Source organism: Zea mays, chromosome 5, assembly GCF_902167145.1.
Source record: "Zea mays cultivar B73 chromosome 5, Zm-B73-REFERENCE-NAM-5.0, whole genome shotgun sequence".
Classification (NCBI taxonomy): domain Eukaryota; kingdom Viridiplantae; phylum Streptophyta; class Magnoliopsida; order Poales; family Poaceae; genus Zea; species Zea mays.
The window spans coordinates 209,145,200-209,160,525 of record NC_050100.1 but is presented as its reverse complement, the minus strand read 5'-3'; the positions used below and the strand labels follow the sequence as shown (position 1 = coordinate 209,160,525).

Here is a 15,326-nt window from a genome sequence, read left to right as displayed (position 1 = left end):
CCGCGGAGACCAGACCATCGCCTCACCATCGTCCCAGTCGCCACTCGCCACGCGGGCCCCGCCAACACAGCAACCTAATCTATCTCCCCGGTCTCCCTCAACCGAGAACGCAGGGAGAAACGGGGCCGGGCAGGTGGCGGGCCCCGTAAACCGCTAGGCCTGCGCGGAGGCGACGACCGGGAAGGTGATGGTGCGGTGGGCAGTGTGTGGGCTGCGCTGCGCAGTCGAAGAATTCAGACACGAGCCCGAAAAGAATAAAACACCAGCGTGCGCGGTGCCGTGCCGTGCCACTGCCTGCCCGCACCCCTTTCTCATCATTTCTTCCACGATCCCGTTCCATCCTCTCTCTCTCTCCTCGGCGCGGGCGCTATCTTTATCCGTCTCAGCCAGGGCGGGTCAGCACTCAGCAGGCGCGAGAGATACAGGAGAGAAACCGCAGGGCCGCCGCCGCCTTCCCTGATCGACCGCTCCCGCGTGCGGATTCAGGCGCCGGGCTTTCCAGCCATGGTTCAGTGAGCCGGGAGGAATCCTTGCGCTGCCGGAGAAGGATTATATTCGTCGGTGGTTCGTCTCTATCTCTCTATTTCTCTGCATACGTTGGTCGTTGGGTTGAGCTTGTGGTTGAGGGAGAGTTTCCATTCTGATGTTCTTCCCGGGGACAGGACAGGAGGTCCCTGCGTGCATCGATCGTCTCCCGGGTTTCCGAGAGCACCCTCCGCCCCCGGATTCACTGCTTCGATTGATTCGTCAAGCAAGCACAGGGATATCTTCACGAGAAGGTTAGCCGCCTTGTGCTCTGTTTATGCTACCACTGTCGGTGCTTGTTGATTGTTTGTAGGGTTTCTTCTATTCTCTCTGCTGTCCTTTTCATCAAGCAGTAAGTTCAATTCAGACGATTGCTCTATGTTATAGTGGAACATGTAAGGATTTTTGTCATTTCCATGAAATATGAGCGGTCCTGCTGTCTGATTTTGTACATTTTTTTAGAAAAAAAGAAAAATTCCGGGGAATGAATTGTTCTCCTACTCCTGTCCTGTTCTTTCCCGGGACCGAACCCCCCGACTTTTGTTTCTTCTACTAGGTCCACCCCTTATTATCTCATAAAAGCAGAAGGGTCGACCTGTACTGTTTCTCTTCTCCTACTTGTATTTTTCTATTTTTTTTGCACGAGCCACGAGTACTCGACCTGGTTGCTATTTTTGACTCATGGTGTTCTAGCAGTCGTTTCATGCCATCTAACTCGATAGAAAGACTCAGATAAGTGTAAACTAGTAGGGAATCGTGTTATAAAATAGATCTGTTTTATCTAGTTTTTCCTTTGGCTGGCATAGCACTTGCAGGATGTAAGCATGGTTCGTAGGGCTCAAAGGTTGTGAGTAGTATGGGAGTTGAAAGACGGACTGGTACAGTTGGTGCAGTGCGAAGGCCGAATCAAAATGTTCATTAGATTAGTTACATTGGAAATTTTGTCAAAGTGGTTTTAGAAGACGGTTTCTGGGCAAAGGGGGGAAAATGCTTATTGCTATTTTGAGAAAATGCACGAATATTGACAGTACATATCGTGATATGTCAAGGAGAGCAAGTATTGCAGTCAATATGCATTTAACTGAAGAGACATTTGTTTTATCAAAATAAGAAATAAAAAAGCATCATTTCCACAAATTAATTGCCTTTTACCTATGGTGGGAGTTCAACTGAAATGAACCACATTTAGCTCTTTTTTGAACGCCTCAATGTTAGAAAGAACAAAAAGGCAGTTTTGACCAATTAATTGACTTCTGCGAATGTTTGATAACTAGGAGTTGGAGTAGGACAAGCACCCTACATTTAGCAACGGATCACAGAATCGGAAAGTATTGACTATTAGGTCCAAGGATGCCAGTATTGGCCATTGTTCAAAACATTATTTAGGTAGAGTTAGCCCTGCATGATGTTTTATTCGATTGCTGACTTTTTGACATAGCACCTTTTCTGTGTGAATCAACGGTAGTAGGTAATTACTGGAAACATTGATGGCATGAACCTTTTCCAAAATATCCACATGTCATTTGTCCTTTGTTTTAGCTAAGGCTAAAGCCTAAAGGTAAATATTAGTCAAACTTTTCACACAACGCAAATGATGAATAGATAAAGAAAGCTTGACTTTCCCTTTGCTGCAATGATCCATCATATCCTTTGAGATTATACAGTTCTGGTTGACCTAACTATTCTATCTTTGATAATCGTTAAGTAGTTGAGCATTCACTTATGAAGTGCACATGGACTTCATGTGGTTTCAACAACATCATTCAGTGTCATCTTAAGACTGGATTGCCCCCCAGATTCTTTCTGACATTATAATATTTGTGCTGAACAGTGTCATCATCAAGATTGACAGCCTTCTTCGTGGATGGCGAATGGTAACAATGAAGTGATGGGTATATCTCAGCGCAAATCTTGCCCCAAGGTAAAGTATTGCCCCCCGTTTTGTAACAACAGTTCTTATTTTCATTCAAACATTGAGTGTATGGTCTTACCTCTGTCATTCAAGCAGGAAAACTTTGTGTGTGGCAACATGTTCATATTCCTTTTCGTGATGCTAATATGTGTCTGTGTCATGGTTGATCATGTAAATTTAAATACAAGAGAACTGTTTAGTTTTTTTTGGCCGAGTGGTTATACCGTTATAGTGTGTTTCTTTTTTGGTTTTTCTTTCCTTTTTATTTTCTGCCTTGAGTCTAAAACAAAGCTTGTATATCCCCCCATGCTAATATATAGAAGGGGCAAAGCTTTTGCAGCTTCCTTTAAAAAAAGAATTTGAATTGTGGCAGGAGTACAAATCCTTCTGTTATAAGGTCTGGTGACCTGACATTAAAGTGAGGAGCTCACTTTACCAACCTTGTTTTTTTCAACAATTTTGTTTTGATGGTATAAATTTATTAGTCATCTTTCTAGATTGTTCTTATAGATTTGTTTTCCTGGATGTGTAAATACCATATTTGTTCTTTCCATATCATCTTGTCCATTTTATTTATGTGATTCATGCTTTGCTGTTTTGCTTTTTCAGGTTCACAGCTCAATGTGTAGTGAGCTGACAATGATGTTGGATAAGGTCTCTTCTATTCTTCCATCAATAGAGGCTGCACGACCAGGTTGTAAAGCAGGCATACAGGAATTATGCAATCTATACAATGTTGTCGAGAAAGGGAGGCTCATAATCATACACTGCATTGACTGTAGTAAGCTCTATTTGGTACGATGTCTTGACGGGAAACTAAGTATTCTGATATCCTATGTATATTATTCTCATACCTTCATTTTTTCATTGATGATTTTGGATATTCATGATTCAGGCTATTACCGGAGAGACGATTGTAGCAAGATGTGAAAGAATAAGAGACTCACTGAGGCGGAGTTTGTTCCTTATTCAGAATATGGTTCCACCAGCACTAGCTAATCAGGTTAGCTGATATTATTTCATGTTTTAGTCTTTTTTATCTGTAAATGTCCGTTTAGTTTCTGCTACTATTGATTTCAGGGAAAAATGATCGACTTGTCCCATTGCCTCATTGTGTTCTGATAGTGTACAGAACAAAGTGCCACATCTAGTTTATAAAACAGTGTTTGTTTTTACTTCAAAAAATATGTGTAATAAACTTCTGTAAATTGCAACTTAACGAGTGTGCTCATCTTGCCCACAGTTATTACGCGGGCCCTATGCACATGAATATATTGCTTTATCGTATAAGTTCATGTATTACAATTTGTTTGATTGTTACTGCATTACTGCATACAGATTGCTGAAGTCCACAATGATCTCCGGGATGTCAAATTTCTTCTTGATCCAATGGAAGAAGAGGCTGGCAAAGCCATGTTACAGATGCTCCGGCAGTCTGACGCAAGTGAAGAATTAGAACTTGAGACATTCCTGCAGGCTGCTTCAAAGTTGGAGCTGACATCTCCTAAAGAAGTCTTAATTGAAAGACGAGCAATCAAGAAACTGCTTGGAAAAGTTAGTGGTAATGATGCAAAAAAGGAGGGGGTCCTTAAGTTTTTCATGTACCTCATTAAGAAGTATGGAAAGATCATCAGACAGGACTCTGGCGAACAGAATGAGAATTTGCAATCTGAAAGTCAATCTTTAACTCTGAGCACACCTTCCTGTGATGCCAGTGCTCCTGGAAAATGTTACACACCAACAGACTTTCAGATTTATGAGGATCACAGTAATATGTCTGGTGCAGCTACTCCACCTCCAGAGTTCTGCTGCCCAATATCAACAAAGATAATGCATGATCCTGTTATAATAACATCTGGACAGACTTATGAAAGAGAATATATTGAGAGGTGGTTTAATGAAGGATATGATACTTGTCCTAGGACACAGATGAAGCTAGAGAACTTCTCCATGATCCCAAATACCTGCATGAGAGATCTCATTTGCAATTGGTGCAAAGAGCATGGTTTTACAGTTTCCGATTTTATTCCTCCAAATGAAAATGCTTACAGTTACTTACCAGAGCAATTGCATGGTTACTCTATGTCAAGTTTGCACAATGTTTCGGTACCTCTCATTGCTGGAAAGGCCAACAGTTATGTGATTGATCACAGCAATACGTCTGTTGCATTATCTGATGCCAGTTTTGTCTCTAATGCATCCCACGCTAGGGACATGGAGGATTCAAAAGATATTTCTCAGTTCTCTTGGAACGCCGACTATCAAAAGTACCTGTCGTTCCACAACTTCAACCAGGAGATGTTCCTGAAGTTCTTTCATGAGCTGTCCATGCTCCCATTCGAACTGCAAGACAAGTCAATTAAAGATTTGAAGAACGTTCTCGATTATGGAAGTGAGATTTCATATGATATGATGTCAAATGGGTTTGTTGAAGCATTCCTTGAATTCTTGAGAAACGATACTGGCAGCTACAGTGTGCAAGATCAGGAAGCTGGATTTCGGTTTTTTCTTGCTTTTATTTCCAATAGCAGGTAAGGTGACTTGTTATTATGCTTATAGAATATGCACCCTTGCTTTATTACTCTTATGTTGGGCGTTCAGTAACATGAACATATGTATTTCCATACTTTTTTACCTTTTTTAGTTTAAAATGGCAAAATAGGCTTACACTTACAACCACCCTGCTTTATCACTAAATTTATGTATTCTGTTACTTAGTTGATCTCGGGCAGTCACTTATATTCATACATCATATTTCATGAGATTTTTTTTGAACATATCTTTTCTTACATGTAGGGCTAAAGTTCAATCTCTGCACGAAGAATCATTTCACCTGATCACATCCTTCCTTGACTCCGAGTTGAAAGTCGAAGCTTTGCTGACGCTGCTTGAGTTGATTAAGCACTCGAGTTGTCCGAAATCTCATGTGATGGCCTCTGTTGTTACTCCTCCACTGTTCAAAATACTGGCATCTGAAGATACCGAAGGCCTCGAATTGTCTCTGAAGATCATCTGCGAGCTTTCATCCGACGCCGATATAAGATCTTCGTTAGTTTCAATGGGAATAATCTCGAAGCTTGTTCCCATTTTAACCGAAGGAAACTTCGTCGAGCGCTGTTTGGAGATCCTGCGGAACTTAAGCGACATGGAAGAAGCTGTAGCGCGGATCACAAGAACCGACCGGTGCCTTGCTTCGGTAGCAGAATATCTGGACACAGGAAGCCCCACGGAGCGACAGCACGCGGTGGTTATACTTTTAGCGGTATGTTCGTGCAGCGCCGAGGACTGTCTGCTTGTAATGAAGGAAGGCGTGATCCCCGCCCTAGTGGACCTGTCGGTGAACGGAACCGAAGAAGCGAAGGGCTGTTCGACGAAGCTGCTTCATCTTCTCCGGGACATGAGGCGAAGCGACCAGTTCACCAACTCGTGCTCACAAGAAGTGGCTGCCACAGGCATGGTAGTAGAGGATGCTCCCAAGAACTCGGTTCACAAGCAGCCTGCGTCGAAGTCGTCCAGGTTTTTCCAGAGGAAACTGAACATCTTCTCGAAGCCTCGGTCGCTCACGCTGTTCTGAAACCCGGTTTGTGTTTGTCGGAGCTGGTAGTCCTTTTTTAGTGGAAAGGGAAAGCGGAGTAGTCCTTGACTCCTTCCTTGTACATGCATGCTGCAAAACTAACCACCTTCTGTGTAGATGGTAGCGCTTGTGTTTGCCCCGGTGAGATGCTTGATGAGATGATAGTTTTTCATCCTCATGTGTTTCAGTAGAGCTTGTTAGTTGCTACAGAACTGTCCTGTGTGCCCAAAAAAAAAAGAAAGAAAGAAAAAAGTCAGTAGATGGCATCTCTTTTCTCTTTTGGCGGAAAGCCTGCCGTTTTGTATCCCGCTGTTCCTGGCTAAGATTACCTTTGAAGCCTGAATAGAAGCTTGTTTTGCCAAGGTCATGTTCACATTTCCCCATCACTTGACACTAGCTGGCATAGAAGAATACTGCCCACTGTCTGCAACCTAATTCGATGCTGTTATGTACAGATTACAGACTGGGGGGGTTGTGGGCGTTCGGAAAGCTCACTTACATACAGTCAGGTCCCTTTCCAGACGAGGGGGACAGAAGAAACCTCCCATGATCCCATCCGATTGGCCGCCGCCCGTTCCAATTATGCCCACATGGGGGCTCCATCTCCGTCTCCATCCGAGTGGGCTGCCTCGAGTCAGGTCATTAGTCATCACTCATCACCCCTTCCCCGGCTGATGATGAGTGATGAGCGATCCATCACTCACTGCACCCGTCCGTCGGTCTTCGTCCAGGTGCAGCGCACGGGAGGCCGGCCGCCCGTTTCTTCAGTGCCAAGGCACTATCATGCATGAAGCTCACGATCATCTGGCGACCTAGCTCCAGAATCTGCCGCAGGAGAAGGTGTTCGAAGCAGTACATCTCCATGCCCATGCTCCATACACACATGTTCCCGAAAAACCGCCGTCTCGTCTCCCGCCCTGTGCCGATCTGCGTCCCTCCCTCGGCTCGCCTATCCCCATGGACTGCCTGCCCGTCTGTCGAACTGGTCTCGTCGATCTCATCTCAGCTGGCGAGCTTCCTTCATCGAATCATCATCGTGAATCGTTTGACCAAAGCCAGATGTGTGCAGAGGACTAGCGGCGGCCGGCGGTATCGGTTTCATCAGTGCAAGCGTTGTTCGCCGAAAGCGAAGCCCACAAGGGCAGCACACGCTTCCCACCGGCGCTGTTCACCGTTGGATTGAAGCTTTCCTTTCAGGCTGGATGACAGTCACGGCACAGGGCTTTACTGACCGATCTGCCTCTGCCTTTCCTGGATGACATGCCTGCCTGCCTACCTACCGGCCTGCTACGCGCGTCGAGTCGAGATCCTGCACTACACTATTATATGATTCTTCCTGCTCTCCAGCCTCCAGCCTCCAGTCAGCACATCAGGCCGTGTTGAGGATGCGTCGCGCGCCCATATGGCAGCTGGAGCGCACGCAGGACGCCGCCGGTCTCTCTCATTCAGCAATCGACGCCCCCCAACCCCCCTAGGCTGCTCCTCCTTTGATCCTTTCCTTTCCCTAGCCCCCACTAGCTAGTGGCCTAGCCTCTCCTCCGCGCCCAGGTTCGGTGCATCGTCGACCAAGGGGCAAGAGCTGGGTCCCTTTCCCCTGCCGAGTGCGCGGCGACCACGCCTGCCTGCCTGCCCGCCCGCCCGCACTGCCGCCCCTCTCCGAGGCAGTGGCATGCATGGCATTGGCAAGGACGCTGCACGGGCACGGCGGCGGCAGCAGCTGCCACTGGACACGACGCGACGGCTCCTGCCGGTCAGGAGATGCTTTGCTTCTGATGGAGCGCGAGGTCCCCGGGTGTGCGCTAGCGCTAGCCAGCCAGCCGCGTGGCGTGGGCGGGCCGTGACCGGGAGTGGCGGCGATACGTACTGTCCTGGCGACGGCGACGGCGACCGCGGCTAAGCAGATTCATTCAGGTATCGCGAGGGGGATGCACGGCGGGGCAGGATGAGGGTGGCATACTTGGTGTGGTGGTGGCCAGTGGCCACCATGTTAGGATTTATGGGCTTGGCCCAATTAAGAATTTCTAATAAATCCCAGGAAAATCTCAAAAGCCCATATAAGTGGATGACAAAGGGATAGGTGGAACCAATAGCACCATATTGCTAGCTCTTGTGGAGTAGAGCTAACTTAAATATGGAAGCCACACTCACTCACCAAGTCATGGATGAGAGGAGAGAGTGTGGAGAGCCACACGCGCGCGCGCTCGCTCGCCTGGCCGGGGCGGGGCGGGGCGGGGCGGGGCGAAGGGCGCGGGCGCACGACATGCGCGTGAATGGTCCGCCGAAATCCGGCCCCTCGCCTTGCGGGGGCGCGGCTACCTTTTGCCGTTTGATTTTTTGGTTTCTTGGCTGTTACGCTTATCCTAACCGATCGCTATAAAATCTCAACTGACTGCGAGATTTTCGTGGGCGGATAAGCACAGGGGGTCGCGGACTTGGCCCTATAAAAGGAGCCCGGCAGCCAGCCTCCAAATCATCCCCAGATCCCAGTTCGCTTTCGCCTCTCTTCATAGCTGAGCCGCCTTTTAGTTCTCTTCGTCCCGACCGCAGAGGTGCATCTGCGATCAGGAGAGCAGGTCTCCGGAACCCTTCGTCTTCTAGATCCTGCACCGGGAGAGGGCGAATAAGGTTTTTGGGAAGCGTCTTCACGCGACTGCTCGTGATCTGCTGACCTCGTCGACCCTGCTGATTTCGCTACTTCGACATCGTCGACCCTGCTGATTCCGGCGCGTGCCATCGATCAGTAAGTCTAATCAGTACGCATCATCTGATTTGGCTTGTTATTTCAGTTCTTCTGATTTGGTCATGATTTATATTCGGAATTTAGATTGGAATTTGTCTAATTTATCAACAATCCAAAAATCTTATTGTAGACAATTTCCTAGTTTTTCTATGGCTGCTTTTGCCGACGCGCTGAAGCCAGAAAAGTTTAATGGTATGCACTTTAAGAGATGGCAAGTCAAGGCCACGCTCTGGCTTACTGCTATGAATGTCTTCCATGTTAGTAAAGGCAGACCTGAGGGTCCACTGACTCCTGAACAGGAGAAAGAGTACGACCATGCCAATACTATGTTCACGGGAGCCGTTCTTAGCGCCCTTGTTGACCGTCTGGTTGATGCGAATATGCAGTACACAGACGGGAAAGAGTTGTGGGATGCACTTACTACTAAGTATGGTGCATCAGATGCTGGCAGTGACCTGTATATCATGGAGAGCTTTCATGATTATAAGATGGTTGATAATCGCTCTATTGTAGAGCAAGCTCATGAAATACAGTGTATAGCCAAGGAGCTCGACCACCTTAAGATAGTCCTTCCTGACCGATTTGTGGCTGGGTGCATTATTGCAAAGTTGCCTTCTACATGGAGGAACTTCGCCACAGCTCTGAAACATAAGAGACAGGAGATATCAGTTGAAAATCTGATAGCGTCTCTGGATGTTGAGGAGAAAGCTCGGGCTAAGGACACGGGATCTAAAGGAGGCGAGGGCCACTCCAGCGCCAACATGGTTCAGAAGAACCACAACAAGGGCAAAGGAAAGCCAAAATCTAACAAGCCCAATAAAACTACCAACTTCAAGAAGAAGAAGAACAAGGCTGAATTGACATGTTTCGCATGTGGCGAGGCGGGTCATTTTGCCAAGGATTGTCCTGATCGAGCGGATCGCCGTGGCAAAAAGGGCAATGTCAACACAGTGATCGCTAGCAATGAGGAAGACAAAGGGTATGGACCTTTCATCTTCTCAGTATTTCAATCACCTAGTTGGTGGCTTGATACTGGTGCTAATGTTCATGTGTGTTCTGACATTAACTTGTTCTCTTCTTATCAGGGCGCCCGGGATTCTTCCGTGCTAATGGGGAATGGGTCACATGCTTCTGTTCATGGCACTGGCACGGTGGATCTGAAGTTTACTTCGGGAAAGATCGTGCAGCTGAAGAACGTGCATCATGTCCCTTCTATGCACAAGAATCTCGTTAGCGGAACCCTTCTATGTAGAGATGGGTTCAAGGTAGTTTTGGAGTCCAATAAATTAGTTGTGTCCAAGTCTGGACAATTTATTGGTAAAGGCTATGATTGCGGAGGCTTGTTCCGCTTTTCTTTGTTAGATTTCAATAATAAGTCTGTGAACCATATTTGTGCTAATGTTGATGATCTTGCGAGTATTTGGCATTCTCGTTTGTGTCATATTAATTTTGGCTCTATGTCTCGGCTTGCAACCATGAGTTTAATTCCGAATATCACCATAGTCAAAGGTTCTAAGTGCCATAGTTGTGTGCAGTCGAAGCAACCTCGAAAGCCTCATAAGGCTGCTGAGGAGAGACACTTGGCACCGCTAGAACTCATACATTCTGATCTTTGTGAGATGAATGGTGTGTTGACAAAAGGTGGTAAGAGATACTTCATGACATTGATTGATGATGCGTCTAGATTTTGCTATGTATACTTGCTTAAAACTAAAGATGAGGCTTTAGACTACTTTAAAATCTATAAGGCTGAGGTTGAAAACCAACTAGAGAGAAAGATCAAACGTCTTAGATCAGATCGTGGTGGTGAGTTCTTTCCCAAAGTCTTTGACGATTTCTGTGCAGAACATGGCATTATTCATGAAAGGACTCCTCCCTATTCACCCGAGTCAAACGGGATTGCTGAAAGGAAAAACCGTACGTTGACTGACCTGGTGAATGCCATGTTAGACACTTCTGGTTTATCTAAGGCATGGTGGGGGGAGGCAGTCCTGACTTCATGTCATGTTCTGAATAGAATTCCTATGGGCAAAGAAGAGAAAACCCCTTATGAGAAGTGGGTTGGGAGAAAACCATCACTTTCATACTTGCGCACTTGGGGGTGCATGGCGAAAGTCAATGTACCAATTAATAAAAAGCGCAAGCTTGGTCCAAGGACAGTGGATTGTGTCTTTCTTGGATATGCTTCGTGTAGCATAGCTTATAGATTTTTAGTAGTTAAATCTGAAGTTCCTGATGTGTATGTTGATACTATTATGGAATCACGTGATGCTACTTTCTTTGAGCATATATTTCCAATGAAAGACATTCATAGCAATTCTAGATACTCTTCTGAGATAATTCCTGAACATAATACACCTATTGAGAGTTTTGAACAGCCACATGAAATTGTCCTAGAGGAGGATGACAATGATGCTCCTAAAAGGAGCAAGAGACAAAGGGTTGAAAAATCCTTTGGTAATGATTTCATTGTGTACCTTGTGGACGATACTCCTACTACCATTGCAGAAGCATTTGCATCTCCAGATGCAGATGATTGGAAAGAAGCAGTTCATAATGAGATGGACTCTATTCTTTCAAATGGTACGTGGGAAGTCACTGATCGACCCTATGGATGCAAACCCGTGGGTTGTAAGTGGGTGTTTAAAAAGAAGCTCAAGCCTGATGGTACAATTGAAAAGTACAAGGCTAGGCTTGTGGCTAAAGGCTATACTCAGAAAGAAGGAGAAGACTTCTTTGATACTTACTCACCTGTTGCTAGAATGACCACTATTCGAGTACTACTTTCTTTGGCTGCCTCGTATGGTCTCCTTGTTCATCAGATGGATGTAAAGACAGCTTTTCTTAATGGAGAGCTGGACGAGGAAATCTATATGGAACAGCCTGATGGATTTGTAGTAAAGGGTCAAGAAAGCAAGGTGTGCAAGTTATTGAAATCTTTGTATGGTCTGAAGCAAGCACCAAAGCAGTGGCATGAGAAGTTTGACACTACTCTAACGTCTGCAGGCTTTGCCATTAATGAGGCAGACAGGTGTGTATATTATCGCTGTGGTGGGGGCGAAGGAGTTATATTGTGCTTATATGTTGATGATATATTGATATTTGGCACAAACATTGATGTGATCAATGAAGTCAAGTCTTTTCTATTAAAGAGTTTTGATATGAAAGATCTGGGAGAAGCTGATGTGATTCTAAACATCAAGCTGATTAAGGCAGATGGTGGGATTACTCTCTCGCAATCTCACTATGTTGAAAAGGTTTTGAAGCGATTTGGCTTCTCTGAGTGCAAACCTTCTCCAACACCTTATGATCCCAGTGTGACACTACGAAAGAACAAGAGAATTGGTTTAGACCAATTGAGATACTCTCAGATTGTCGGTTCACTCATGTATCTTGCTGGTGCAACAAGGCCCGATATCTCGTTTGCTGTGAGCAAATTGAGTAGGTTCATGTCAAACCCCGGGACTGATCATTGGCATGCACTTGAGCGGGTTATGCGCTACCTGCAAGGTACAATGAGTTATGGAATTCACTATTCTGGTCAGCATGCAGTACTTGAAGGATATAGTGATCCGAACTGGATATCTGATGCAGATGAGCTTTATGCCACCAGTGGTTATGTCTTTACTATTGGTGGAGGTGCGGTATCATGGAGGTCATGCAAGTAGACCATTTTGACGAGGTCAACCATGGAAGCCGAGCTAGCTGCACTTGACACAGCAACCGTTGAGGCAGAATGGTTGCGTGAACTCTTGATGGACTTGCCGGTGGTTGAGAAACCAATACCAGCTATCCTTATGAACTGTGACAATCAGACAGTGATTGCTAAAGTGACGAGTTCTAAGGATAATGGAAAGTCATCAAGACATGTCAAAAGACGATTGAAGTCTGTCAGAAAGTTGAGAAACTCCGGAGTTATAAGTGTGACTTATATTTCAACAGATAAGAATCTGGCAGATCCTTTTACCAAGGGACTACCACGTAATGTGATAGAAATCGCATCGAGAGAGATGGGTATGAGACCCGAATAAAGTTGCCATGGTGGAAACCCAGTCTATGTGATCGGAGATCCCGTGAATTAGGTCCTGGGAAGAACAAGCCATTGGTGAACTGAGGAGAGTAACCTTTGACCCTCTCTAAGTAAAGATGCAATACTCTCAAATGCTGTAAGGCAGGTTGGCTTTGTGCCTTAATGTGTTCTGTTGGCTTGTATTAGCGAAGATGTTGTCCTGCAGAACATTCTTGAAAGAACACACCTATATGAGTTAGACTGTCTAACGTCGCAGTCTATGAGATCTGGGTGATCTCTAGTAAACTCATGAAGAGACCTTGGAGTACGACGTATATGCTCCACCCGAGAAGGGGACTACTGGTAGCCAAGTACTGGTCATGACTTCAAGTGAAACCCATTCACGCAAAACTTGCAATTCAAGGCATAGTCCATTGTCCAAGTTGTGGGTTGGTGTAGCTTGGAGTTCTAGGCGGAAGTTCAACTTAACAGTCTCTGCTGAAAAACTAGTATATTAAACAGTAGTGAACAGTGGCGAAAACTGCAGATGGGCATTTGAGATCTGGTGGGGGATTGTTAGGATTTATGGGCTTGGCCCAATTAAGAATTTCTAATAAATCCCAGGAAAATCTCAAAAGCCCATATAAGTGGATGGCAAAGGGATAGGTGGAACCAATAGCACCATATTGCTAGCTCTTGTGGAGTAGAGCTAACTTAAATATGGAAGCCACACTCACTCACCAAGTCATGGATGAGAGGAGAGAGTGTGGAGAGCCACACGCGCGCGCGCTCGCTCGCCTCGCCTGGCCTGGCCTGGCCGGGGCGGGGCGGGGCGAAGGGCGCGGGCGCACGACATGCGCGTGAATGGTCCGCCGAAATCCGGCCCCTCGCCTTGCGGGGGCGCGGCTACCTTTTGCCGTTTGATTTTTTGGTTTCTTGGCTGTTACGCTTATCCTAACCGATCGCTATAAAATCTCAACTGATTGCGAGATTTTCGTGGGCGGATAAGCACAGGGGGTCGCGGACTTGGCCCTATAAAAGGAGCCCGGCAGCCAGCCTCCAAATCATCCCCAGATCCCAGTTCGCTTTCGCCTCTCTTCATAGCTGAGCCGCCTTTTAGTTCTCTTCGTCCCGACCGCAGAGGTGCATCTGCGATCAGGAGAGCAGGTCTCCGGAACCCTTCGTCTTCTAGATCCTGCACCGGGAGAGGGCGAATAAGGTTTTTGGGAAGCGTCTTCACGCGACTGCTCGTGATCTGCTGACCTCGTCGACCCTGCTGATTTCGCTACTTCGACATCGTCGACCCTGCTGATTCCGGCGCGTGCCATCGATCAGTAAGTCTAATCAGTACGCATCATCTGATTTGGCTTGTTATTTCAGTTCTTCTGATTTGGTCATGATTTATATTCGGAATTTAGATTGGAATTTGTCTAATTTATCAACACACCATGCTCTGCTTGCCTCTGCAGAGTGAGTCGTGACACGGCTGAGGTTGATGGCAGCAGGTGCATGCAGCCAATACTTTGCCGACACCCTGATTTAAATAAAAAATAAATCATGGGAACCGGCAGGGTCTCGTAATTTAAACTTTAGATATTTGGGAGGATTGGATCGGAGGGAACAGTGACCGAGACATGTTTTTAGCAGAGAACCCTCTAGTGGAGGTCTATTTTAATACTTTGAGTTTCCATGACATATCTAGTTTCAGAGTTGTGGAAATTCCTAATAAAAGCTCGAACATGATGCATGCACTTGCAATTATTGAAAAAAAGCATGATCTTTCAGCCAATGCTACTAGTTATCGGTTGAGACCAAAGAAATATGATCTTATTCTCAAAGGAATACTCCCCTTTTCCCAAATTAGAATTCGTTTTAGGCAATTACGAGATTCATACAACATTTGATGTATGTGTTAAATCAAGTGCTAAAAGGAACACTAGTTTTGGAACGGAGGGAGTAATCGGTAAACGTGATTTTTCAAGTGGCTAAAAATATTGGAGGGCTATTTGCTGGGTTGTTTCAATAATTCTAAAATATCGCTTCAAAAACATACAATGTAATTTTGCATAAAAATACTAAACTATTTATACCACCTAACTACTTTATACCTCCTTTCTCTCTTGTACATTGGTATTTTGCATAAAAATGTGAAACTATTTATATTACCTAACTATCTTACACAAAAAAAAAGAATAAAAATTGTTTTTCCCCAAGTGCACAAAGGTTAGGGGTTAAGATATAGAGTTCTTGGGGAATATTTTTTTTATATTGACAAAAAATCTAGATTGAAAGTGAGTTCTAAACTTCTTGGAGATGTTCTAGTAGTATAGTGACGGTAATAACTAGTTGGAGGCTTAGCTGAAAACAATTAGCCTGGTTGGTTTAGCTTTAATTAGTACCGGTTTATTCTGCTTCTATAGTGTTTTGTTTCTATAAATTCCAGTCCGAACAACTGATTTTAATCTAAAGCTAACAGTCAGAATACTTTAGAAAGATAAAACAACAATGTTTGGGATAATCTGGGTATGGTATACACCCATTCTTCGGTCCAAACAAGCTAGGTTCT

At 45.3% G+C, this 15,326-nt stretch overlaps 1 protein-coding gene across 2 annotated transcripts; it reads left to right on the top strand.

Annotated features, from left to right (window-relative positions):
- The first annotated feature begins 290 nt into the window (after positions 1 to 290).
- Positions 291 to 6,426, top strand: LOC100281409 (uncharacterized). Of its 2 annotated transcripts, none has more exons than NM_001154327.3 (7): positions 291 to 564; positions 663 to 779; positions 2,357 to 2,446; positions 3,047 to 3,232; positions 3,333 to 3,440; positions 3,776 to 4,968; positions 5,234 to 6,426. In NM_001154327.3, the coding sequence occupies exons 3-7, from the start codon at positions 2,390 to 2,392 to the stop codon at positions 6,009 to 6,011; spliced, it is 2,322 nt and encodes a 773-aa protein (NP_001147799.1). In that variant the 5' UTR covers positions 291 to 564; positions 663 to 779; positions 2,357 to 2,389; the 3' UTR covers positions 6,012 to 6,426. The 2 variants fall into 2 exon arrangements, with proteins under 2 accessions (NP_001147799.1, NP_001398527.1); NM_001411598.1 differs by having other exon boundaries at positions 372 to 564; positions 668 to 779.
- Positions 6,427 to 15,326: the final 8,900 nt, after the last annotated feature.

Bases quoted from the DNA above. Each gene is read 5' to 3' on its own strand.
- LOC100281409 (NM_001154327.3), top strand. From the start codon at position 2,390: ATGGCGAATGGTAACAATGAAGTGATGGGTATATCTCAGCGCAAATCT. The intron at 3,441-3,775 runs GTTAGCTGATAT...TACTGCATACAG, and splicing joins CACCAGCACTAGCTAATCAG to ATTGCTGAAGTCCACAATGA. The intron at 4,969-5,233 runs GTAAGGTGACTT...TCTTACATGTAG, and splicing joins GCTTTTATTTCCAATAGCAG to GGCTAAAGTTCAATCTCTGC.